Genomic DNA, 24020 nt, shown 5'->3' on the forward strand with positions numbered 1-24020 from the left:
CAATTTCTCTGGACACCTTTGCAACTTCACAGTGAAAAAGATTTTCTTTATATCTAATCAGACTTTCTCATGTTGCAGCTTGTGTCCATTGTGTCTCATCTCTTCACTGTGCACCTCTGAGAAGAGTCTGGTTCTGTTTTCTCTATAATTTCCCATTTGATACTTGAAGATAAAAATAAGATGCTCCCTTCGCCGTGTCTTCACATGACTGAATAAAACAAGGTTTTGCTTCTATGTCATGTGCTCTAGCTCTCTAATCACCATGGTAGCCCTCCACTGGACTCTTACCAGTGTGTCAGTGACTTTCTTTGCTGAGGAGCCCAAAAGTGGACACCTTCTTTTGCCTCTTAACGGGCAGCCCAAAGTATGAAGATGACTTAGGAAATGCCCTAAGTAGCATACAAGCCTGTTTTCTAAATTACTTTTCAACATGAATTCTGCTGAAATAAACAATCCTTAAGAGGAAGGAAAAGGGAGGGAGGGAATATTTCTGGAGAAGAAAAGTTTTTAAAAGTTCAGTACAGTAAAGTGTTTAGAGAATACGAGAAAGAGAGGTGTCTCTCTCTATAGATGACCTTTGCATGGCACCAATGTAGATGTAGTAGAAGTCATAATAAGTAAGCATATTGGGCTATTTTGTTCAACTTAAGGTAAATAGAAGGAATTCCGTGACATACCAGAGGTCATAGTACATAATGCTGCCAGTGCACTGTAAGGTTAAATTTGCTAATCTGTCAGTTCCCCACTGCTAGAGTACTGGTGACTTTACAAGCTGATGTTCATAAGAAACTTTAAGGATTTAAGCAGAACAAGACAAATTCCTTACCCTATATGGGATTACGGTTTCATATACTTCCTTAGAATATAGTGTTCACATAACTCTAAGTATTCCTCCTTCTTTGGTATGACTTGCTCTTGGACTTTTACATCTTTCCCTGCTAGTTACATGGCATTATTAACCACCTCAGTGCTCTGATTTTTCCTCCTTTGTTCAAAATTACAGTGTTTATCCCTGTTCTGTAACCTTTTTCTAAAGCACAAGTGACCAGGACAAACATGTTAGTCTGTGTTACTTCCCAGTATTTATCTTAGTTTTGCTCTCAGCATTAACAATTCTACTGTTTTTAAACTTGAGTGTAACACTACTTATTGTATGGTACTTGACTGGGATTATCTGTTCCTGTCTCTCCTACAGTCTGTGCTACTGTAAGCAAATTGTTTGTTTATTCTGTGCTCAACTATGCTGTTGTAAAAGGAGAACAGTAATTTCTGCTATCTTGAAAATGTAGCTGCTGCTTCAGTTAGTTTGTTTCTTGCATGTATACCCTATTAAATTAAATGTAAACTCTGATACTAATTGGTCATATGTGATACTAAAACACAAATAATGTTCCAAGCTTCTTCTTACCTAATTTAGGTTAGAATTTGGGTAGAAGGGCATTAGGTTAGTTTAGGGTTTGGATTTGTTTTCAAGCAGTGGGGTTTCTACCAATTGCTTGAGTACTAATTCTGTATTCCAGTAGATGTCACTATTCAAGTTTTGTTCATCATTTGTCTTTTCCTTTATTTTTAAGACACTATAAAGCACAGCACTTGGACAACTTCTCAAATCTCATAGGTAAAAACTATAAAAAGGCTATTTTTAGACAATATACTGATGCCAGCTTCACTAAAATTCTGGAAAACCCTCGTCCCAAGGAAACTGGAATCTTGGGCCCTATTATCAGAGCTCAACTCAATGACAAAGTCAAAGTAAGTAACACAAATTCAGAGATTATTTATACTATAGCATAATTTTCTGTTGGGCAGAGATACAAAAGAACTAGTCTGATTTGGGGGTTTTGTCAAAAAAGATAGCTGATGTTCTAAATATTGCCCCTATTAAAAGTTATGATCACAGGTGACAGTGTTTAGCTTAAATTTTTCAGCATTCCCTCTACAGTTTCCATGATTGTGCTTTATTTTACAACATAAACACACTTCATTCACACTCTTTGTTAAATATATTTATATGTTGACACTGGTCCAAAAGGGAAAAAACACAGACCCAGGTGGACTTCTGGGGGGATTTAGATGTGAGGCCAAACTTGAGCCACTCATTCCTTATGTTGTTGTTTTTTCTGGCTGTTTTAGACAATGGATCCCAGTTTTCATAGTTAAATGTTCTTTCTTGGAGTTATGAAATGAACCTACAAAGCATTTGCATTACAAGCTTGTGCTGCTGTCACATGCACTTGTCTTTCTGTTGTCACTTAATGATGCATCGCAAAGTTTCGTGACCTTTAATTGCCACCATGACCTGTGACTCTTAATTTGAGTTTAGCACCTTTCTTCTTTTTTTTCTGATTTCATCAAGAATAGGCAGGACATTTTGCCTTTTCCTCCCGTATCTCCTTTGGGTCTTGGAATCTGGGACAAGATTTGTTTTTAAATCTGTTTAAATTTGTTTTCTCCCATATTGAAGGTTCTTAAGAACTTTAGTCAATAACTTCATATTCCCTGAGGCAGTGTGTGCCTAGTAGCTGGAAGAACAAGTGTTCTTTTTAGATTTTCCAGAGACCAGGTGTAAAAAGCTGAACTTCACTCAATGGGCTCTACAAAGCCCAGCAGCATTTAGACTATGGGTTTATATTATCAGACAATATTTAAAAAATCCCTTTGCCTTTCCAGCACTTCCTGGGCTGAAACCAGGCAAATTCTACTCTAGTTGAAACTTTGTTATGTATTCAGACAAGAATTTGCTGAATACTAAATTCATTTTTTTTCATTTGCCTATCAATATAGGTTGTATTCAAAAATAAGGCCAGTCGACCCTACAGCATTTACTTCCATGGAGTGACACTTTCAAAGAATGTAGAAGGAGCTGATTATCCTCTGGATCCCACAAGTAAGAAATTTGTGAATTACATTTTGCATACCACTAACTGTTGTGGAGGGTTTCATTGCTGTGGCTAGGAGTGTGCATGACTAGGAGACCTCAATTCTATGCTCTGCCTCTGCTGACCTGTTGTGTTGCTTTATAGAGAAACCAAGGTGTTATCTGCAAAGCATAGACAAATACCCTTTTTTGGTGTCTTAGTTTTCTTGTTTGTGATTTTTAGGGACACACAAGTTCATGTTGAACTTTAGTTACCGCACAGGTAGCTTGAAATGGCATAACTGCACCAATTTCATGAAAAGGTGCAGCCTGATGTTATATAAGGGTCTGGCTCTATGTTCTCTAAGTTTGTATCACTACTGTTCTCTTTCTTTGTTTTTCCTTAGGCAATGGCACCCAGAGCAGAGGAATTGAACCGGGGAAGATGTACACTTACGAATGGAAAATTGCTAAAACAGACCAACCCACTGCAGAGGATGCACAATGTATTACAAGGCTATATCATAGTGCTGTAGATACTGAGAGAGATATAGCCTCTGGGCTGATTGGCCCACTTCTGATTTGTAAAAGTGAAGCATTGACACAGAAGGGTGTGCAGGTAACATGTTTGGCAACCTCTCAGAGATAGATTTTGCTCAAATATTATTTGATATACAGTGAATTTGGTTTTGCACCCCTTAGAAAACTGCCATGTAGAGAGCAATTAAACCAATAAGCTCCTGCAGAAATGACCTGAAGAAACAGTCCTCTAACTGTCCACATCAGTAGAGGAATTATATTCTGATTTTCTTAGCAAGAGCAGCATTTCAACAAAAGGTCAGCTTGACTTGAAAGTCTATTTCTAGACTTGATAATAAACATTCCAGCTGCTATTATACCTTCATACTCTAAAGACATTAAGTTCTGAGCTGGTCCCTTTCTGTAACAGGTATAACTCAACAAGGTCTGACAATCTCAGGCATCACTGAATCCAGAGCAACCCAAACAGCATGGGAGAGTTCTGGGAGAGTGGTTCTCTTTGCCATCCGTTGAAATCTTGCTTGGCAAAGATTTGAGCTACACTTGGGAGAAAAAAAAGTCAAAAGCTTCTGCTCAGGTCAAACCAGGAGGCTGGGTCCTTTTACAGAGGGCCCAGTCGTATACCATCTGCATATCTGTTGTGCTAGTGGCTTGGTCAGTGCTCCACCACAGGTTGGTTGCAGTAGTAGGATTGTCACCTTGAAGTCTTGACCCCCTACTCCCTTTCACTTAGCCCTTGGATCATGCTTACCACAACTCTGGTGAAGCTTCTACTGCTTACATAGTAAGTAAGATAGATAGTAGGATTGAGTCCTTACATTTTATGAGCAGAGCCATGTATTAACTGCTGTGTTGATTGTCTTTCAGAAAAAGGCAGATGGGGAGCAGCAGGCAATGTTTGTTGTTTTCGATGAAAATAAGAGCTGGTACATAGAGGATAACATCAAGGACTACTGCAGCAACCCTGCCACTGTTAAAAGGGATGACCCCAAGTTCTATAACTCGAACATAATGCACAGTGAGTGAGATATCAAGCTGAATATTATGAAAGCTCATGTGAACCTGAGCATTCAGTGATTGCTTGTCCTCAGATGTAGTGCAATCAGAGAATTCTCTAGAGAGTCAGTGGACTTCTAACCATGCCAGGCAGCACTGTACAGAAATATGCGATATTTTAGGGACCAGGCTGGCTCTGGACACTGAAAGAAAGGCAAGGGTTATTTAACTTTGATGCAGCACTCTGCTGCCTTAGAGATACTATTTGCAGAGCTGGAATCTCCATCAAGGCTATTGTGGTTTCAGCCCCATGCCAGTCTCTTTCCAGGTGCAAATGTGAGTCCAGTTTAGTGGACTGACATCAAAGAACAGGAGGTTTTAAAAGTCTTACTCTGAAAATATTGAGACCACTTTTATTTTGCTTTCCTTTTAGCAATAAATGGCTATGTCTCTGACAGCAGTGAAATCCTTGGATTTTGCCAAGATAGCGTGGTTCAGTGGCACTTCTCCAGTGTTGGCACTCATGATGAGATTGTCTCTGTTCGCCTTTCTGGGCACTCTTTTCTGTATCAAGGGAGATACGAAGATGTGTTGAACCTTTTCCCAATGAGTGGAGAATCTGTCACAGTGGAAATGGACAATGTCGGTAAGTGGTAAAACTATAGTGTTTGACAGCTCTTCTAAGACATTTTTTTAATCTCCAGTCTATAAGGACTGACCTAAAAAAGAAACAAAGCTTTTCAGATAAACACAATGCTGGAAAATGCACTCCGCAGTGCAACTGATGTGTATGGAGTTTTGTTGGCTACACAGACTTACCACATAGCATAATTGTATGTTATACTAAGGCTTTTTTGGGGGGGTGGGTTTTTTTGTTGTTGTTGTTGGGGTTTTTTTCTACTTCACAATTAGTATTTGGGTTAGCAATGATCATTTTAAGGCAATTCTAAGATTGTCCTTGGAAACAATCCAGTATCAACTCCACTCTATGATTCCCAGTTTTGCCACATACTCGTCTATCCTGCATTGGTCATAATGGGCCAAGACTGTCAAATTATGCTAGTCATTATTTGTCAAAGTGGCTTTGACATTTAGGAGCAGTAAAGTCTGACTGAATCAGATCACTGAGCCATTGGTATACATCTCAATTTCTAACTAAGATTAATACTGTATTTTGAAAAGGTGACACTAGAACCCATGTAGTCCACACTTACAGAATTACCTGCCAAAGGACAGAGATTCTTCCTCATTGAAGGCTGTGAGTGTTTAGTGATCATCCTAAAATCCCACAAGGTTTAAGTATCCTTATCGTATTTAAAATACCAATTTTTTTTGTATCTTTTATCTATTTAAATAATGAATTCTTTATGTCCTCAAAGCTTGTTTTCAGTGATCGCACAGCATCAAGACCTTAAGTTAAAAACATATTGTATGCTAATTGGTTTTTAGTGGTCAAGACTAGGGAATCATTAAAATTCCATCAGACTTTATGGAAACCTCCCCAGTAATGAAGTTGTACTTTTGCTTGATTTTAGTATGTGATCTGTTCTTTCTGTCTAGGGCATGTTTTCTTTTGTAAATTTGCCGTTGTTAGAAATAAGGAAAGCCATGCAGGTCACTTCAAACTGATAAATACAGAAAAACTGTATCTGTCCTTTTCAATAAAAAAGGCTGGTTTTCTCAAGCTCTGTTAATTCTGTCTATTCTGTCATTTCTGCTAGTTCCAAAAGCAAGCTATGATAAGCAAAGAACTTGATTTTATGCTATTTAGGCAAACAGATTGTGTTTTGTTCTCTGCAGATCCTAGTTTCAAATGGAGAACTTATCTTCTGACTAGGTTTTGGAGGAATTATTAAAACCTTCAGGTTAATCTGAGATGCCTCAGATTGGCAGCTTAATTTTTTGTGTCCAGATTGGAAATTCAAATTACTTTGTTCTTTTCAAGATCATCCTTTATGCATTCAAAAGCGTTTAAAATGCTGTGTTTGTCAGATGTTTGTCAACATTGCCTCAGAATCTATTTGTTCTGTTCAGAATGCTCTATTGGTGTGGCAATGCATACAACACTAAGGACAGGACAAAATTAAAACTTTATCTCAAAAGATCCCAATCTTAGATCCAGATCTAAACATAGGATCCTTTATATTGTTTCTTTCTTTTTCATATCCATCTCTTTAATGGGTTATGTTTGGACACAGGTCCTACATACAGCTTAATCTGTGGAGAAGAGCTCCAGTTCTTAGATGTATTTATTTATATGTGCCATTATTTATTTACATTATTAATTATTTTTTGTTGCAGTGAGAGCTCATGGAAATCCCAGGTGAGGATTAGCACTGTGCTATAGCAGGTGCTGTAGAAACAAACACAGGAACTTACCATGACCACTTACATGATAGGCAATGTCTGCTCTTGTAACTACTGCATATTAGAAAAACACTTTTATTTCAATTGCAGGTACTTGGCTTTTAGCATCCTGGGGTACCCCAGAGAGGAGTTACGGCATGAGGGTGAGATTCAGAGATGCCAGATGTGACTATGAGGAAGATGACACATATGATGTTATGGATTTCACTTACACAAAGACTGATAAAAAGGCTGTTTCCACCTCAGTTGAAGAAGATGTGCAAGAAGAAGGAGATAAGGAGGACTTGGATTATCAGGATTACCTGGCAGCTTTTTACTCCATCCGAAGCTTAAGAAATGCAACAGGTGATGAAGAAAAACAAAACCTTACAGCACTAGCCTGGGAACAGTATGAAGGCACTGATGCCATGAGTTCTGAGGTGGCAGCTGGCTCAGATCTGACAGCTATAAATAGTAGTGAATCCACAAACACCTATAAGTTCTTAGAAACTCATATCACTCCTCTTCCCCCAATCAAGGGTGAAACATTCCAGTCAAATCACACATCAGTCACAGCAGAAGAGGAATTATTTTTAGCTAGCACAACTGACGGAAAAGCTGACTTGGTATTTGAGAATGGAAGCCAAAGCAATTATGAAGTAGATCACGGTAATGTGTCTGCAGGTGAACACTTGCTGAGCAATGGGGAAGGCCAAATGAATGTTGCAGAAGAGCTTCCAACTGATGGAAAAGACAGTAAATTTTTTTCAGGAAAGCATCAAGATGAAAGCACAGGAAGAGGAAATTATAACATTAACAGTAAAAGGAAAAGGCGAAACTCACTAGCCATTAAGTTTTATTCCATCCAAAAGATGAATGCCCTTCTAAGTCATGTACGAAATAAAAATGTCTCACTTTCTGACAAGACAAGTGCACCTCATTCTGTGCATCATGCAGAGAACACATCCAATATAGACGTGCTGGGAACTGGCCAGCTTCCAAATGATTATGATGATGAACTGGAAGAGGAAGAAACCAACAAGGAAAATGCCATGCGTGCAGTTAACTTGACGCTTGCTTTGGGCGTCATTGTAGGAGATGGGTCTAATGCATCCAGCCTCTCCGAACCCAAGCTATCCAAAGATAAACAAGCAGACACTTTTTCTTTAGACCATACATTAGGCAATATAAGCCCTAATTCCAGCCCTGCACTAGTGAAGAACTTACGAGAAGCATCGTTGCCCAGGGCTGGGAAATATTCATCTAAAATGACAAATGAGGAATGGAATTTGGTGTCTGCAAAGGGAAGTCTGGGATTAGAAGCAAATTTAGATAAATCTGTTAGTGGTAAGTTAAATCATCGTGGCAGAAATGGTACAGTGTTCATAAATAAGAAGCATATGAAGAAGTATCAAGGGTTCTCACATCTAATGGGAGAAAAACAGAAAGGGAGCCACATGCACCTAACTCTGAAAGGAAAGGAGGGGAACAAGAATGATACTTTGAGTACATCTGAAACCTTCATCAAGATCCGAAGGAAAAAAAAGGAACATCCAAGAATGACTCACTTGCTGAGCCCAAGGAGTAAAAAGCCCCCCAAAATCACCAATTCTATGGCAGGGCTTGGCCATACATTGTTTCCGGGTGCGACCAACCACACAACGCTGCCATGTTGCACTAACACCACAGAGGCACCCAGTGAGGCCAACCATACAGTGGACCTGAGTAGAGCCAGAAATGAGGTGTTGCTAAATTACACGCTCACCCCACGGCAGCCTAAGCCATTGATCATGATTGGGCTTCCCCAAGAAAATGGAGACTACGAATATGTTACGGAAGGACCTTACAGTGAGGAAACATCTGGTGGTGAATATGAATACCATTATGTGGGCTTTGATGACCCATACATGACAGATCCAAAAGTGAATATCAATGAACAACGTAACCCAGAGAACATTGCTGAACATTACCTGCGTAGCAAAGGGAATGAGAGGAGATACTATATTGCAGCTACAGAGGTCTGCTGGAACTATGCAGGATATAAAAAAAGGTTTGGCTAAATCATTTGCTGTCATTTTGCATGCCATCCTGATACATACTAGCAGAATGTTGATTCACATGCTGATAAATTTAAGAGTGTCTGTAATGTGCAATGTGATTTCCAACATTTCAGTTGCAGAACCCTAAGAATTTTTCATGGGAGGCTGGGACCCCCCTAGAATTGTCATAGAGATTACTATAATGAAGAGCAACACAACTAAGAACTCTGTTTCCCCCCCCCCCCCTTATTTTTTTCTTAACCCCGTCTTGTAGACTCACTAGAAACACTCTTTAAAACAGAAGGTGAAAAACCCACTGTAAGAGGTCAAGAGGGAAACTTCCAGTTAGTTTTGTTATACTTGAATGACCTGTCTACTTCCCCCTTGAGTTCTTGGATCCTGTAGTAGAGACAGGATAGAGGCATCCTTGTACAAAGTCTTTCCAGGAATTTAATGGACTGACTGATCTAATATAGACAGGATGTTCTTATAGGCAGGATGAAATTGGTTTCTAGCACTAGAAAGAAGTGGTTCTGGTGTCTCAGTTCTCTCTTGTAAAATGGGATAATAGCACTTTCCAACTTCACGAGGCTGCAGTACTGAAAAGTACATGAAAGTTGCAAAGTGATTAACCACACTGGTGACTGCCTTATACTTAAAGTAAAAATAAAGCTGCATGAATTACTGCATTGTTGTTCCTACTGTTTAGAGAAATCAGAAGGTGACTGGATCACAAACCCTAACATTGATGGGTTTTCTTACATTTTGACAGGGAAGACCGGCCACTATGCCACAGCAAAGAGTATATGTGACTTGAGAGAAACTTTGTACTAAAAATTCATTATCTTGATTCCTACAAATTAGGATCAGTGCTCACCCTACAAAGTGTAGAATACCTAGTCACTTTTCACCAAAAAGCTGAACTTTGTGGCCCTTGAAATGAACAAGACCAAAAGTGCCACAACTTCAGGTTTTTATCAGAAGTAGCAAAAACGGGAGCAAGAAAATTTTCATCATACAAAATTCAGCTCCAAACATATATTATTTCTGAAATTGAATTTCGATTTTATTTTATTGTTATTTTTCCCCCCACTTTCTCAGTATTCTCCAGGTTTACTCCTGCCTCATTTCAGTCCATATAAATGGCACTTACAAAAATGGCAGAAACCACAGTTTCTCTGTGCACTTGCAAAATAAAGAAATACTTATGCTCAGAGGTCTATATAGATCTCCCCAGTGAGGTTCATTCTCAGCTGGTGTGAGGTGCATAGTTCCAGTGAAGTTAACAGAGCCCATGGCATATACCATCTCAGTGTGTTGAAGAGCTGAAAAACATCCTTTCTTCCTACTAGATGACTTCAGTTAAGTTTCTGTTTTTTTCAGAATTTATAATTAGGCGAGGTTTATAGGGAATGATAATATGGTTCATCAGAATAATAGCATTTTGGTGCTTCTATTTAAGATCTGAAGAATGGTTTGAGTGCCTAAAAGCTTATTTTTTTCTTACTAGCTCTGTGTTGCAAAATGCAGATATAATCAAATGTAAAATGTGTTTCTGTTAGCTTTCTAGAGAAGATGCATGTGTGAGACAGTAGGGTATAGGTGGCAGACCCACTGCACTCTGAGCTAAACTCTGATTCAGGTTATTAAGGCTAATGGTAAAAAAGGAAAATAGAGCTCAGGTGGGTTTTCAGTGACTAGCTGGAGTTTTTCAGTGATAGCTGACCAAATCTTTGAAGGATCTCGTATACAACTGTAGAACTAGAATTGCTTAAAAATTGCAAGTCGTGATTTTCAGAATCATCTGACATTTATTTGTGTGTTTATTCTTTATATTCTAAAATGTTCCTGCTGTATGAGTTCTCAGATTTCATCAAAGCTGTTATTTCTGATTCACTGTGTGGGTTTTTAATTGGGGATTTCCTTTCAGTACAATGATGAGTGACAAAACCTGTGCAGATGGCACTACACATAAGGTGATTTTCCAAAGCTATACAGACAGTACCTTTACGACTCTTCAGGATGAAGACGAATATAAAGAACACCTTGGCATCCTGGGGCCAGTTATCCGGGCTGAAGTGGACGATGTTATCCTAGTAGGTCAACTTTTGAATATGTGTGCAGGATAAGGTTCTTGTGGCAACCTTTAGTGTGACGTAGAATGGGTCTAAAAATACCACAAATTTTGAGAGATAATGGTGGGGAAAGAGTTTTCAAAGCTAGAAATTGCAGTGTGGACATACAGGCACAGTGATGTGTTTCTTTGAAACGCACTGGTTTTCTCTCCTATCCCTAGTAAATTCACTTCTGTTTTTCTTTCTTATGTTTCCCAACATTAAATACTGGCTTATCAGTCTAATGTAAAATGAGATTTAAGTTTAACGTTAAAAAAAAAAGTTTTTCAAACCCAGATTGCACTGAAAATATTACTTTTTATATGTAAAGGGAGCTTCTTAATTTTTTTAAAATAAATTAGTAAATTTGTATTCAAGATTAATATATATATGTGTGTGTGTCCAAAAAGTGTATTTTCCTCTGAAAAAATTTGCTTTAAATGGGTTGGTTAGTTCTAACACAAACAACAAGGATGGAAAGGAACGGTATCCCTGGTGATACAGTGGTATATTTGCATTAGGAAGCACATTGCTGTAGAGCTTCCCTTCTCTCATCCTTCTTCATCCAGTCTTCCAACACACAGGGATGGACTTAGATGGGGAGAGTAATTTCACTGCTTTCTGCTTATTTCAGTAGGAGTAGTGTGCAACAGGAACACGTTGAGCTACATTTAAAAACATGAGTAATAGAACAAAGAGGCTATTTTAGCTTGGGAGCATCATTCTCTAGGGAGAGGTAAATATGTAATCTCCCTCTCCTCATGCTTCTGTGGGGCAAGTGAGAACCACTGATTTCAGTGAGAGTGATACATACAGAGGTCTAGTGCTACTATTTTGTGCCCTTCATTATGACTGTGTAGCAGAGCATACGAGGTAGAAACTCCCCATCTCCCTGCTTGCTGTAACTAAGCAGATCCAGGTGTGAAGGGCAGCAGTAAAAGTCCTAGAAACTTAGACTCAGTGGAAGACAGAGAGTTAGACTCGTGCTTTCTACTTTTTAATTAACTACCTGCATCAAAGAGGGTGACTCTGCATGTCAAAAGCTATCTCTGCCAGCTTAGCCTGTAATCATTATACAAATCTTGTCCCTGGTTTGAGGTCATGGGAATCTATTGTGTGGGGGCATTGGTTTAGGCCTGAATTTGCTGAACAGAATCTTTTTTTTTTTTTTTTTTTTTTTTAAGGTTCATTTTAAGAATCTGGCATCCAGACCATATTCCCTCCATGCTCATGGACTCTTCTATGAAAAGTCCTCTGAGGGAAGCATTTATGATGATGAATCTACTGCTTGGTTTAAGGAAGATGATGAAATTCAGCCAAATAACAGTTATATATATGTGTGGTATGCAAACAGGCGATCGGGACCTGTGCAGTCAGGAGCAGCTTGTCGGTCCTGGATCTACTACTCTGATTTAAATCTGGTAAGGAAATCAAAACAGAAGTGGTAGTGTTGCTGGGGTTGATCACAGCATCACAGAAATGTTTATGTTGGAAGGGATCACTAGAGATCATCTTGTCCAGCCCCCCCAACTCAAGCAGGGTCAGCTAGAGTAGGTTGTCCAGGACCACGTCCAGTGGGGTTTTGAATATCACCGAATGATGTTACTGTATGGCTGTAGAAATGTAAGCTGCAGAGCATGTTTTGGATAGCTGTCCTTTATTTTGGGCCTCATGTTCACATCTGACATTTAATCTCTTATACTCAGTTAAAAGAGGAAGTAAGCTGTGGAAGAATTCAAATTGGGGAACTCTTTCGTAGACTGACCAGGGGAAAGTAAAGATACAAGGCAATGGTAACTCTGCTTTAAATTTTTAGGGCCTAATGCATTTCTATACAATGCTATGGGGTTTTTGATATCTTTTGGGAAATCCACTTTTACATCTAATATGAGTTTTTTACCTTCTAGGAGAAAGATATTCACTCTGGTTTGATTGGGCCAATACTGATCTGTCAAAAAGGAACTTTTAGTAAGTCAAACAGCAGCAGAACATCAACCCGAGACTTCTTCTTGCTTTTTATGGTCTTTGATGAAGAGAAAAGCTGGTACTTTGACAAACATTCTACAAGGCCTTGTACTGAGAAGACCCAAAAAATGCAGCAATGCCACAAATTCTATGGTACTTATTTCATTTTGCCAAGTATTCAGTTTATTGGGGTAGTGGGAAAGGTGTTGGGGGAGGTATTTTGACTCACAGTGCCTTTGAGCATGCATAAATCCTACATGTTAATTATGCGAATGTTGTTTTTGTTGTTCTCCATTGTACCCATAATAGTCATAGTGTTATATGTAAAGATTAGCATCAACTGGAAATTTGTTATTAAAATGAAGAAAGGCCATATTAGACTGAAACTTTCAACAGAAAACTTCTCTCTCACACTCACATACATCTACCCCCATATATTAAAAAAAAAAAAAGAAAAGAAAAAAGCAAGCCCCAAACCCCTCTTTTCAGTAAGAAGCTAACTAATACCCTGAAAACTTTTTGCAAGAAAATTAAAAATATTGTAATAATTTGACAAATCAACTAGTTCTACTGAGTAATTTGAAGCAGCTATAGGACAGCCCTTCATATATCTCTCTGGATACAGAGATTTTAGTCATGTAGAGTTAAGTAAGTGGCTGACTGTTCAAAGTTAACCCTTTTTTCTTTTTGAAATAATGGTCAGTGACGAAACTCTATGTTTCTGTCTTTGAAAACGTGATGCTTGTGTGCTGTAAGTTATCATGTTTGAAAAAGGCAAGTCAAGAAGTGGAATCTGCCTCTTGAAAATGTGGTCTATAAAATCAGTTATTAATCAAAGGTGTCAGGTGTGACCATACAGCTGTGGAAATATAACCTGCAGAACATGTTTTGCATAGCTGTCCTTTCTTTTTGGCCCGATGTTCCCATCTGACATTTAATTTCTTACACCTCCTTGTCCTCCTGGCTGCCATGTGAACAAGCAAACTGTGCTCAAATCCTCTGGTGGGGTCCGTGGATTTTCTGAATTGATGTACATAGACTATAAAGTGTGTAGCACTTTTAATTTTGAATTGGAAAAAGTAGTGTTTTTCCCAAGTGCATTACTTCATTAAAAATGTTACTTATTTTAATAACTAGATTCTAGCACTTTAAGAGACCTGTTTTGTGAGCAGTTTTCCTTACTAACAATATTTTTTTCCAGCCATTAATGGGATTACCTACAATTTACAAGGCTTGAGGATGTATGAAGGTGAACTGGTCCGATGGCATTTACTGAATATGGGTGGGCCAAAAGACATTCATGTTGTTCATTTTCATGGACAGACCTTCATAGAACAAGGAGAGCCAAAGCACCAGCTTGGTACATACACGCTCCTTCCAGGTAAGTATCAGAGCAGAGTAAGGTCTAAGGGGTGACAACTGCAGTCTGTTGTCATTGTACCAATGTAAAGGTGAACAGAAGTTGGCTTTGGGCATAGTAAGAAAGAGTATGAGAGCACTGACAGTTCATTTGCCTGTGATGGTCAGAAGGAAAACCATCACTTTGCACCTCACTTAACACTGTGGGAGGCGGGGAATAATGATAACATTGCTGTCCTCTAAAACTGGAAGTATGAGTAAAGTTACAGACAAAACTTAAGTGCTTGGAAAATGTCTTCCTCTCAGATGAGAAGGGATATATATGGAAAATGAATAGCAGTATGGTCTGCAGCACTACCTTCTGTTTTGCACTTTCCTTGCCACTCACCAGATATGTGAGCGTGAGCGGGTTTCTCTCCTTTATTGCATCTCTGTTTTCCTATCTGCAAAGTAGGTCATAGTGCTGAGCTTGGCTTTGAAAGGAGCTCAACAGTAAAGGTCAGTATTGGAAAAAGGAAGTCAATAGGATAGTGTCACCAACCAATTCCTCGTGAAATGACACGTGTACAATAGTGCAACAGTCCTGCTCGTGCATCTCCAGGCTTCAATACCACTAAAGTTTCGCTGATGTTTGCTGGGAAAGACTATTGGTATCTGGCTCAGTATGGTAAGGGTTTATTTTTACAATGTCAAGATGAGTGTGATACAGAAGAGAAAGAACAATTGTGAGCCCTAGGAGAATTCTTATGTCCAGAGAGAAAGGAAATAGGCTAAAAGCATTCATTAGGCCACAGGCTATACTCCATTGTCCATCACTGTCAGCAGTGCAAGTGTGCAATAACAGCACTTATGAAGCCTGTATTGCCAGCTACAAGTGTTTAAAAAATACCCAAACAACCCCCCCCCCCAGAAAAACCCCCAAAACCACACGCAAACAAAAAACCCCAAAACAAAAAAACCCAACCAAACAGGAAACAAGGAGATCAAAATAATGCGATTGGCTTCTGTCGTGGTTTAGCCCCAGCCAGCAACTAAGCACCATGCAGCCACTTGCTCACTCCCCCTACCCCAATGGGATGGGGGAGAGAATCGGAGGAGTAAGAGTGAGAAAAACTCCTGGGTTGAGATAAGAACAGTTTAATAATTGAAATAAAGTAAAATAGTAATGATAATAATAACAGTACAATAATAATAATAATAATAATAATAATAATAATAATAATAATAATAAAAGCAAGTGATGCACAATGCAGTTGCTCACCACCCGCTGACCGATACCCAGACAGTTCCCGAGCAGCGATTGCTGCTCCCCGGCCAACCCCCCCCAGTTTATATACTGAGCATGACGTCATATGGTATGGAATAGCCCTTTGGGAAGTTTGGATCAACTATTCTGGCTGTGCCCCCTCCCACTTTCTTGTGTACCTGGCAGATCATGGGACGCTGCGAAGTCCTTGACTAGCATAAGCAGTACTCAGCAACAACTAAAACATCAGTGTGTTATCAGCATTTTTCTCACACTAAATCCAAAACACAGCACTGTGCCTGCTACTAGGAAGAAAATTAACTCTATCCCAGCCAAAACCAGGACAGGTTCAAATTATAGTAGTTTATTTTAGTGAACATTAGGTAGTTTATTCAGTATTTAAGCTTTTTAAGGTGATGTTTTTCACTATGACATCTCCATATGTTTTAGTTTAAATGGGAACCAGAATTACCATGTCTGCAGTAACTAGGAATATAAGAAAAGCAATGAAGCATGTACTGTGCTTTCTAAGAAGTGCAGCAAACAGCCTAAACCATATCTGCTTCCTGCTCAGTCCTTGGCCCTCCTGGGGCACACAGAAAGTGAGGGGATGGCCTCATCCTTTACATCCATCCTTTACATTTCTTGAACAACACACTAGGGCAGCAGGAGTAAGAACTATAATCAGCACCACAGAATTAACATCCCTGCATTATGTAAGAAACTTAACAGCACTGTTCATTACATGGTTCGGCACTGTATTTAATGCACAGGTATCTGTCATTACATACAGGCATCCAAGGTTTTGTACTTTGCACAAGCAGCAAAGGTTAGGTTCTGATCTGGTCATTTAATTCCAATCTCAGTCTTCAGCTGGAACTTGCTAAGAAAAAAAAAAATGACTGAGACTGTAGTAGTTATTGCACACTCTGCGATGTGTAGCAGGTTATTTAATTTTTCTGGGTTAAGTCATAGGGTGATCTTTGGCTTAACATCCAGCCTTGCTAACATCAACCTTATAATGCTAATGTTTCTCATAACATTTCTCTTCCATTTTTTTCAAGGCTCATTTAGAACAATTGAAATGAAACCACAGAGACCTGGCTGGTGGCTTTTAGACACTGAAGTGGGGGAATATCAGCAAGCAGGAATGCAGGCCTCCTATTTGGTTATAGAGAAAGGTACTGAACTAAGGTGGTTTTTTTGGCTAGCGGAGTCAAGCTGTAAAGTCATCTCTACCCTTTCAGGATCACTGAAAATAAATTTGGGAGATTGTTCTGCAAAAAAACAAAGCAGATTCTCTGTGCTTTCAAGGAGAGGGGTGGAGTGGTTACTGTAAATTTATTTTAGAAGAAAAAATGTTTAGCTTCTAGCATACTGGCTTCAAATTATTTAGCATGCTACCTTTATTCCTTTAGCATACTAGCTTTGAATTTGAGGTTTCCTCACAGTGACCAGTGGCTTAATCTGCTGAGAGAAATTGCAGAGATTAACTTGGCCTTCTCTGGAAAGAGAGTGGTGATGTTACAGTATTACTAAGAATTGTTCTGAAGGATGTTGTCTTAGAAGATTCCACCAGAATATATGTTGGAATAGCCCTCCTTTTCTTTAACAACAAACTTACTGTGCTCTCTTTAGAGTGCAGGATTCCAATGGGTCTAGCAAGTGGAGTTATACTCGATTCGCAAATCGACGCTTCAGATCATATAGGTGAGTTCATACTTGAAAAGGTCCAGGCATGCTCCTGAATATCCCCAGCAAAGTATTGCTGTTCCATATTCTTTTGACATTTCATGATATGTCTTACAAGATCAGTTCAACAGTGAATCAACTGTCAGGTTAAAAGCTCTACAGTGCTGCAAGCAAAGACTATGAGCTGTACTAGATAGCCCTCGTCATTGTATTTTAACAGTGTCACAGGTCTACTGTCAGCATGACAAGCCTGAGAGTCAGGGATTCCTCTGTCCATGGCCTGCTGGATGACCTGGAACAAATCCAGCTTTATCTTTTTGTCCTTTGGGTTCCCTGCTTGAAAATCGACAGCAAGTGTTCAAAAAGCTTTTGAGATTTGCATTTGGCATGAGATGTGGAAGGACAAAGTGTATCTGTTACGAAAGATTTGGGAACCTGGCATCCAGAGCAATGACAGTGTCTTTAATTTATCAAGTTTATTCCTGGCATAAAAGTGGGAACATCTGATAGAGAAATGGATAGAATTTTACATGGACAGTGGCAAACCAAGGTATACAGGTTACACACACATGCAGGAACACACATCCTTTCTCTCAAAATAATAAATAAATTACTTATTTTGGAAAACTGATTTTTATGGGGATTTAATTTTCTTTCTTCATTTCCAACCACACTATTATGAAGGCTTGAAAGCTGTGTTGTCATATGTATTTCATATCAGTTGTTAATATGGAAAGCTCCTTATGCAGAGAGAAGCTCTCTGCCATGAATGTAGAGCACATTTGGTATCTGATCCCACTGGCAGCCAAAACTGGTTTAGCAAACTCTAGACCCTGGTTCCAAATCAGTAGACAGTACTTTATGTAATCATAAAAGCCTGTTATTTTTAAAGTCATTCTGCCAACTATAAAACTTTGCAGGGTAACAGCTGACTTTCAGTTGCTGACCATATCCAAATTATCCTAGATTATGGTTTTAGAGTCTGTTGGTTGGGGTTTTTTCCCAAGACAGTTTGGAAAAGAACTGAAGCACTCACCATCAGTAGCTAGTTACAGCCTCAGTTTTCTTTTTTTTTTCCAGCACCTCTCTTTAAATTCTTGCTTTATTCATATTTTCTGTCTAGACTATTGGGAACCTAAGTTAGCCCGATTAGACAATTCTGGATCATACAATGCTTGGAGCACTACCATGAAAAACGAACAACTCCCTTGGATCCAGGTATGGTTGGTACAACATGTGCTTGACCATCATTGAGCCTGAGTATGGCCATACAATCCTGTGTTGTGATCTTCCTGCAACTTGTTTTAAAACATCAAGCTGCTCTTGTTCTTGCTGAGAAGACTGCTGGGGAAAACTGAAAAGATGCAGCAAGCTTGACTGGTGATACCATAAACTGTCCACCTCCCCTGGAGTAACCCAGTCTCTACTGCTATTGAGGCTCACTGGCTGGACAGTTACCCTCACAATTTAGAGTGTAACTGGTTTGTAGTCAAATGGAGTCATTCTTTCTATTAGTTTCTTCTTCCTCTGTCTAACTAACAGTATATATTTATATTTATGTATGTATGTTCAGGTGATCATTTAAAGTGTAATACTCTCAAATATTCCTTCAGATAGTTTTGTGTGTGTTTGGTTTGGGTGCTTCTACGTCCAACTTGACATAGCACAGTGTGGCTTCACAGGGAAATTAAGCTTATAATTATGGCTTCAAGCACTATATCATTCAGTCACCTCACTTCTTCCATCTTTCTCTTCCGTCCCAATCACTTTTGCACCAGATAGCCAATTTGCACCGAAATTTAGGGAAGATAGTTGATTTCTTACGAATCTCATTAAGATTGGCAGTTGGGAAAAAAGACTCAAAGTAGTCTTGCAGTCTGAGTTCAACAGGTGGCTGTTATGTTTGGCTTGCTAACATTTGACATGCTAGCAAGCTAGTGGAGGTGAAGTAGGGGGAGAAGGTTGGGGGATCCAATGTGGAACTGGAAACAATATTGGGAAGAGAAAGAATTTGATAGGGGACATGGTAGTGAGAAGCTCAGGCTACTGCAGTAAAGCATGGAGAGGTGTGGAGGGCATAACCCAAAGAATGAGTTTCGCTGCTGATAGGAGCATCTTGCTGATTTGATTTTATGTGCTAAGTTTTTTGATCTGATATCAGCAGGAGTGGTGGCTTTTCAGCACTTCAGAATGTCATACGACTTTTCTCAGCGTGGGTATCTAAAACCAAAGGCAGCTCACAGAAAATGTGAGCCTTGAATTTCTCTATACTCCTTTCACCTGTCTGTAAAATGAGGATAGCAGAGTTCTGCCTAGCACGGGTCACAGATATTTTTGAGGTGTCTTTGTGGTGCTGTGCTGAACACTGTAAAAAGGCCTCTGAAATTAAATGCACACACAAATAAATACACGAATGAAATAAGAGAGACAGCATTAATTTGGACTCTGGCACCTGCTTGTATTCCTCCTGAGAGTGTTAGTGTTGTGGGTTTTAAAATTCAGGGCTCAAAGCTATCGTGTAGATGCCAAAGAATGAAGCGGATTTCAATGTGCATTATTTGCTTTATAAACACTGTTTGCCGTTCCTAGGTGGACTTTCAAAGACAAGTTCTGTTAACCGGGATACAGACGCAGGGAGCCAAGCAGTTTTTAAAGTCCTTGTACATCCAGAAGTTCTTTATTGTTTACAGCAAAGACAAACGGAAGTGGAACACCTTCAAAGGAGACAGCTCTCCAGCACAAAAGGTCTGTACATGCCATAGGGGTTGTGACAACCTAGCTAGCATCATTGGACGATGCAGGCGGGTGATAGTTTTATGTTAAGAGATAGTGGAAGAGACTTAATAATACAGCTTGAAGCCCCAAAGGTTATTTACCAATCTGATCAAATTTAGACCAGAAGACAAATTATAAAGTGCGGAGCCTCCTAGACTGGGGTTTAGATTGGCCCTGTGACCTTGACTGTATAGAGTCTGGCTTTCTCACAAGCATCTCTCCCTACATTCCTAAGCCCATGTCAGCTTCTTGAAGCAAGCAGGAAGCTGAACTAAAAATGAGGACCTACCTCATTTGGGACTAGATCCTCCTTCCTCTCCTTCCCTTCCTGTTGTCACAACAGCTGAATGTTAAACTGCCTGAATTGCTGGCAGAAGGCCTGTGTAATAAGTGTGGCCATACCCTGCAAGTTTCATTTTATGCCCAACCACTGCAAGAGATTCATTTTATGCCCAGCCACTCCAGCCCTACCAATTACAGCTCCCTTCAGTTTACTCTGAGGTTTCTACAGCACTACTCCCAAATCGAAACCCTGTTGTCTCCTACCTCTCCTTCTGCCTCTTTACTAATGTCTTCTTACAGACTTATATAATGCATAGAAATGGGTTGCTTACTTGAACTGAGGCCTTCAGGCACTTCCAAATATGCTAAGATGGGACGATGAAATATTTTGAGTTGCCATGCAGCACAGGGCACGCCATCACAGTGCGGGGGGTGGGCCTAATGGTGTAAAAAAGACTACTTCCGTAAAAGAGCAGGTTTTCAGCATCCAAGCTTGTGTTTGCATTAAATTAACTCCATGTGGATATTTTTTCTTTTTCTTTTAATAGATTTTTGAAGGTAATTCCGATGCCTATGGGGTAAAAGAGAACATCATTGATCCCCCTATTATTGCTAGGTACATCAGAGTCTACCCAACTGAGGCCTACAACAGGCCTACTCTTCGCATGGAGCTCCTGGGCTGTGAAGCAGATGGTAAGAATGGGTCGTGTGCTGGTGCTTCCTTTCTGGCAAATTTTTTACCTAATACATTAAATGAAGCTAAAATTGTGGGTGTTCTCAGTGCCAACATTGTTGCTTAGGCTACGGCTACTTGGATGAACTGGAGATAACATGGTGCTTCTCTGAACAGGTTGCTCTTTGCCACTTGGAATGGAAAATGGAGAGATCAAGAATACCCAGATAAAAGCCTCGTCTATTAAGACATCCTGGTTTAACACATGGGACCCTTCACTTGCTCGTCTCAATCAGAAAGGAAGGATCAATGCCTGGCGAGCCAAGGTAACAAGTGAAAAGTAGGGATGACAGCAAGACAGCCACCGTTAATAGATTTGTGCTGCCTGTGTGCTCATGCACTTCCTGCACACTGTGTCCAGTGCCAAGCATGATAGGGTTACTTCACAGATCTTTAGCCATCCTTTGGGAAGAAGCCCATTCAAATCTTCTAGTAGAAAACTTGCTGAACTTCTGGCAACATCAATTAAATCATATTTTGAGAGACGGATGGTGTCCTCTGGGCCAGAGCCTGCAGCACTTCCCTGCAGAAGTAGCCCTTTTAATTTCAGGAGATGAATACCAGTTAAGTATTTGGCTCCAAGGGGTTAAAGAAACCGTTCCTGGGTTGGTTTATAGGCAGTGCAGCTTAATGGATAATGGGGCTGGATGACCTTCAGCAAGGCATGTGAGCTTCTGTGTCTTCAAAATGGAGCTGCACTTCTTTACAAAGCACCTTGAGATTTGCTGGAAGCTACTGTTTTGTATAAGCATTGGGTATTAGTATTATGTGTTGCATTTTAATACTGGAGATAAATCTGTGTTATTTTTCATTATGTATTGGAAATTAATGTGGAAATCTTAAGACATCAAAGACACCATCTGCAGTGAAGAAGTTAATTGTATGGACCACCAAGAACACTTGTGACTTTTGCCTCAACTTTACTCTTCTGTACTTCTTTGATATAGTTTTGGTGCATTTTGATGCAGTTGTAACTATCTTTAAACAGGATTTTTCACTTAAGCAAATAAAGACATAGACATGTTTTCTAATAGACAACCCTTTTTATCAATTGTAGTTGAACAACAATGAACAGTGGCTGCAAATCGATCTCCTCACAATTAAGAAGATAACTGCTATTGCTACCCAGGGGGTCAAGTCTACATCTGCTGAAAACTTTGTGAAAACCTATGTTATCCTATACAGCGACCAAGGCTCAGAGTGGAAATCCTATACAGATGGTTCAAGCTCAGTGGCAAAGGTATCATCCTCAGCTCAGATAATTGTATCATCGCTTGGTTTTAGATGCTGAGCACAGTCAAGGCCTGAAGGCAGAATACCCAGCCAAAGAGATATTCTCACAGGATTTTAAAATAGTAGGGAGCTGGGGTTACTACAGATAATGTCATTTTATCCATCTGATTTTGATCATAGTAATTAACAGTAATAAAAGTACTCCAATTCTGTAGAGAATGCAGTCAACATTGTGATAAAAGGAGCTGACACTATTTGTAAAGGAGGACATTTAATTTGAATGCATGAGGACATTTAATTTGAATGAACAATGGATTTCCCAGGGCCTCTTTTCACCTCTTTTTTTCTGCCTTGATTTTATAGTGACATTAATGTTAGTGAGCAGTTTTGCTGTAACAGAGCTGGAGAGCTCTAGATACCCACAGAGCAGGCACAGTACTTTATATTGCTGCCCATATCACCTCACACCAACCTAACCCTCAAGGGCTATTAGCAGAGGTAAAATAAGGGAAGTTTCTTAGTCCATCCAAATCAGAATGGCAAATTTCATGGTGTGGATGGAAACAGAGAGGCTGTTTAATTCATTCAGACTCAGATTTGCTGGCCTGAACTAGCTTTGACCCAGTGTTTTAGGAAGAGACTGGATGTGATCTTATGTAAAATCAGAAATGAGCCAGTCCATCTACCCTGGATGGCTAATGCAACAGTGTGGAACCATTTTAAAAAGAAAAAGCAGTTTTTTTTTTAAGTACTGTCTTTTAACTAATTGTGTGTTTGTGTATTTGCAGGTTTTCTTGGGTAATGAAAACAGCAATGGGCACGTCAAGCATTTCTTTAATCCACCCATCCTGTCCAGGTTTATCCGCATTGTTCCAAGAACATGGTATCATGGTATTGCCCTTCGGGTAGAACTCTATGGCTGTGATTTTGGTGGGGGTCTGGCTGCGAAAAGGACTGGCAAGTCTGGAAGCTCTTAACCTTTCGGCAGTCACCACACAGAACAACAATTTTTTTATAAACCCTTAAAACAGTCATACTTAGTAGTTGGGATTTGTGCTTCCTCAAAGGACCTTAATGTTTTGCCAGCAAGAATTGAGAGAGATTTCTCTGGCAGATGTTTCATTCCTACAAATACACACTTTAGAAAACAGCTTCTTTTCTCTGGGAAGAAATAGCAGTCCCTTCTGATTTGTATAGCATGTCTTCATTCTAATCAGTACTCTGTCTTACTTTTTACTTAAAATTAAGTTCTAAATCCCTGGGGATGGAGACTCTGGCCTTAATCCTGAGCCCTGATTATCTCCATTTGGTAATGCTTCTGCAGCACAGAGGAGGAACAGAAAACTACAGGTGGATGTTCTCCATACATAGGGCTGAGAGGAAAAACCAACGCAGATACGGAGCTGTGGTGCTGCATTCCAGCAATGCCTCAGTAAGAAATGATTGTAGGGGTAGCCTCGCCCCCACACGTCTTTAATCTACACTCTGACAAAGGTAGAACGCATCCCAGCACTGAGGCGTATGTAATCCCTTCTTGGAGACTGTGGGTTTGCATTATTGATTTGGTTCTTACATACCCAGCACACCTGAAATGCTGTGGATTTCACATAATTCATCTTCAGTGCCCTGGCAAGGGGAGGGGGGAGCAAAACCTTTCTTTCCCAGAAATGAGGAGGGAAGTGATTTAACCTGGATTATGGTAGGTCATGGAATAGCAACAGTAGAACCAAAGTGAGAATCCAGAACTCCTGGCATTCAGTCCCATACAAACTTTCAGCCTGTGGGGAGGGCGAGCTCCCTCCAATAGGAAGGCATTGAGAACTGTAGCTGGTCAGTGAGAATA

General features: G+C 39.7%; 1 protein-coding gene across 1 annotated transcript in view; it reads left to right on the forward strand.

Annotated features, from left to right (window-relative positions):
* Positions 1-23516, forward strand: part of F5 (coagulation factor V) — a 35011-nt gene extending 11495 nt beyond the window's left edge. Inside the window, exons 8-25 of the mRNA XM_075717702.1 lie at positions 1575-1752; positions 2785-2887; positions 3265-3476; positions 4265-4415; positions 4827-5039; positions 6851-8789; positions 10709-10874; positions 12077-12313; positions 12800-13010; positions 14059-14238; positions 16527-16643; positions 17101-17172; positions 18278-18372; positions 19744-19899; positions 20760-20904; positions 21062-21210; positions 22002-22184; positions 22966-23516. Of these exons, the coding sequence (XP_075573817.1) occupies positions 1575-1752; positions 2785-2887; positions 3265-3476; positions 4265-4415; positions 4827-5039; positions 6851-8789; positions 10709-10874; positions 12077-12313; positions 12800-13010; positions 14059-14238; positions 16527-16643; positions 17101-17172; positions 18278-18372; positions 19744-19899; positions 20760-20904; positions 21062-21210; positions 22002-22184; positions 22966-23154 (4696 nt within the window). The 3' untranslated portion in view covers positions 23155-23516. The remainder of the gene's footprint in view (positions 1-1574; positions 1753-2784; positions 2888-3264; positions 3477-4264; positions 4416-4826; positions 5040-6850; positions 8790-10708; positions 10875-12076; positions 12314-12799; positions 13011-14058; positions 14239-16526; positions 16644-17100; positions 17173-18277; positions 18373-19743; positions 19900-20759; positions 20905-21061; positions 21211-22001; positions 22185-22965) is intronic.
* Positions 23517-24020: the final 504 nt, after the last annotated feature.

The sequence above is a fragment of the Pelecanus crispus genome, chromosome 1, assembly GCF_030463565.1.
Source record: "Pelecanus crispus isolate bPelCri1 chromosome 1, bPelCri1.pri, whole genome shotgun sequence".
Lineage (NCBI taxonomy): Eukaryota > Metazoa > Chordata > Aves > Pelecaniformes > Pelecanidae > Pelecanus > Pelecanus crispus.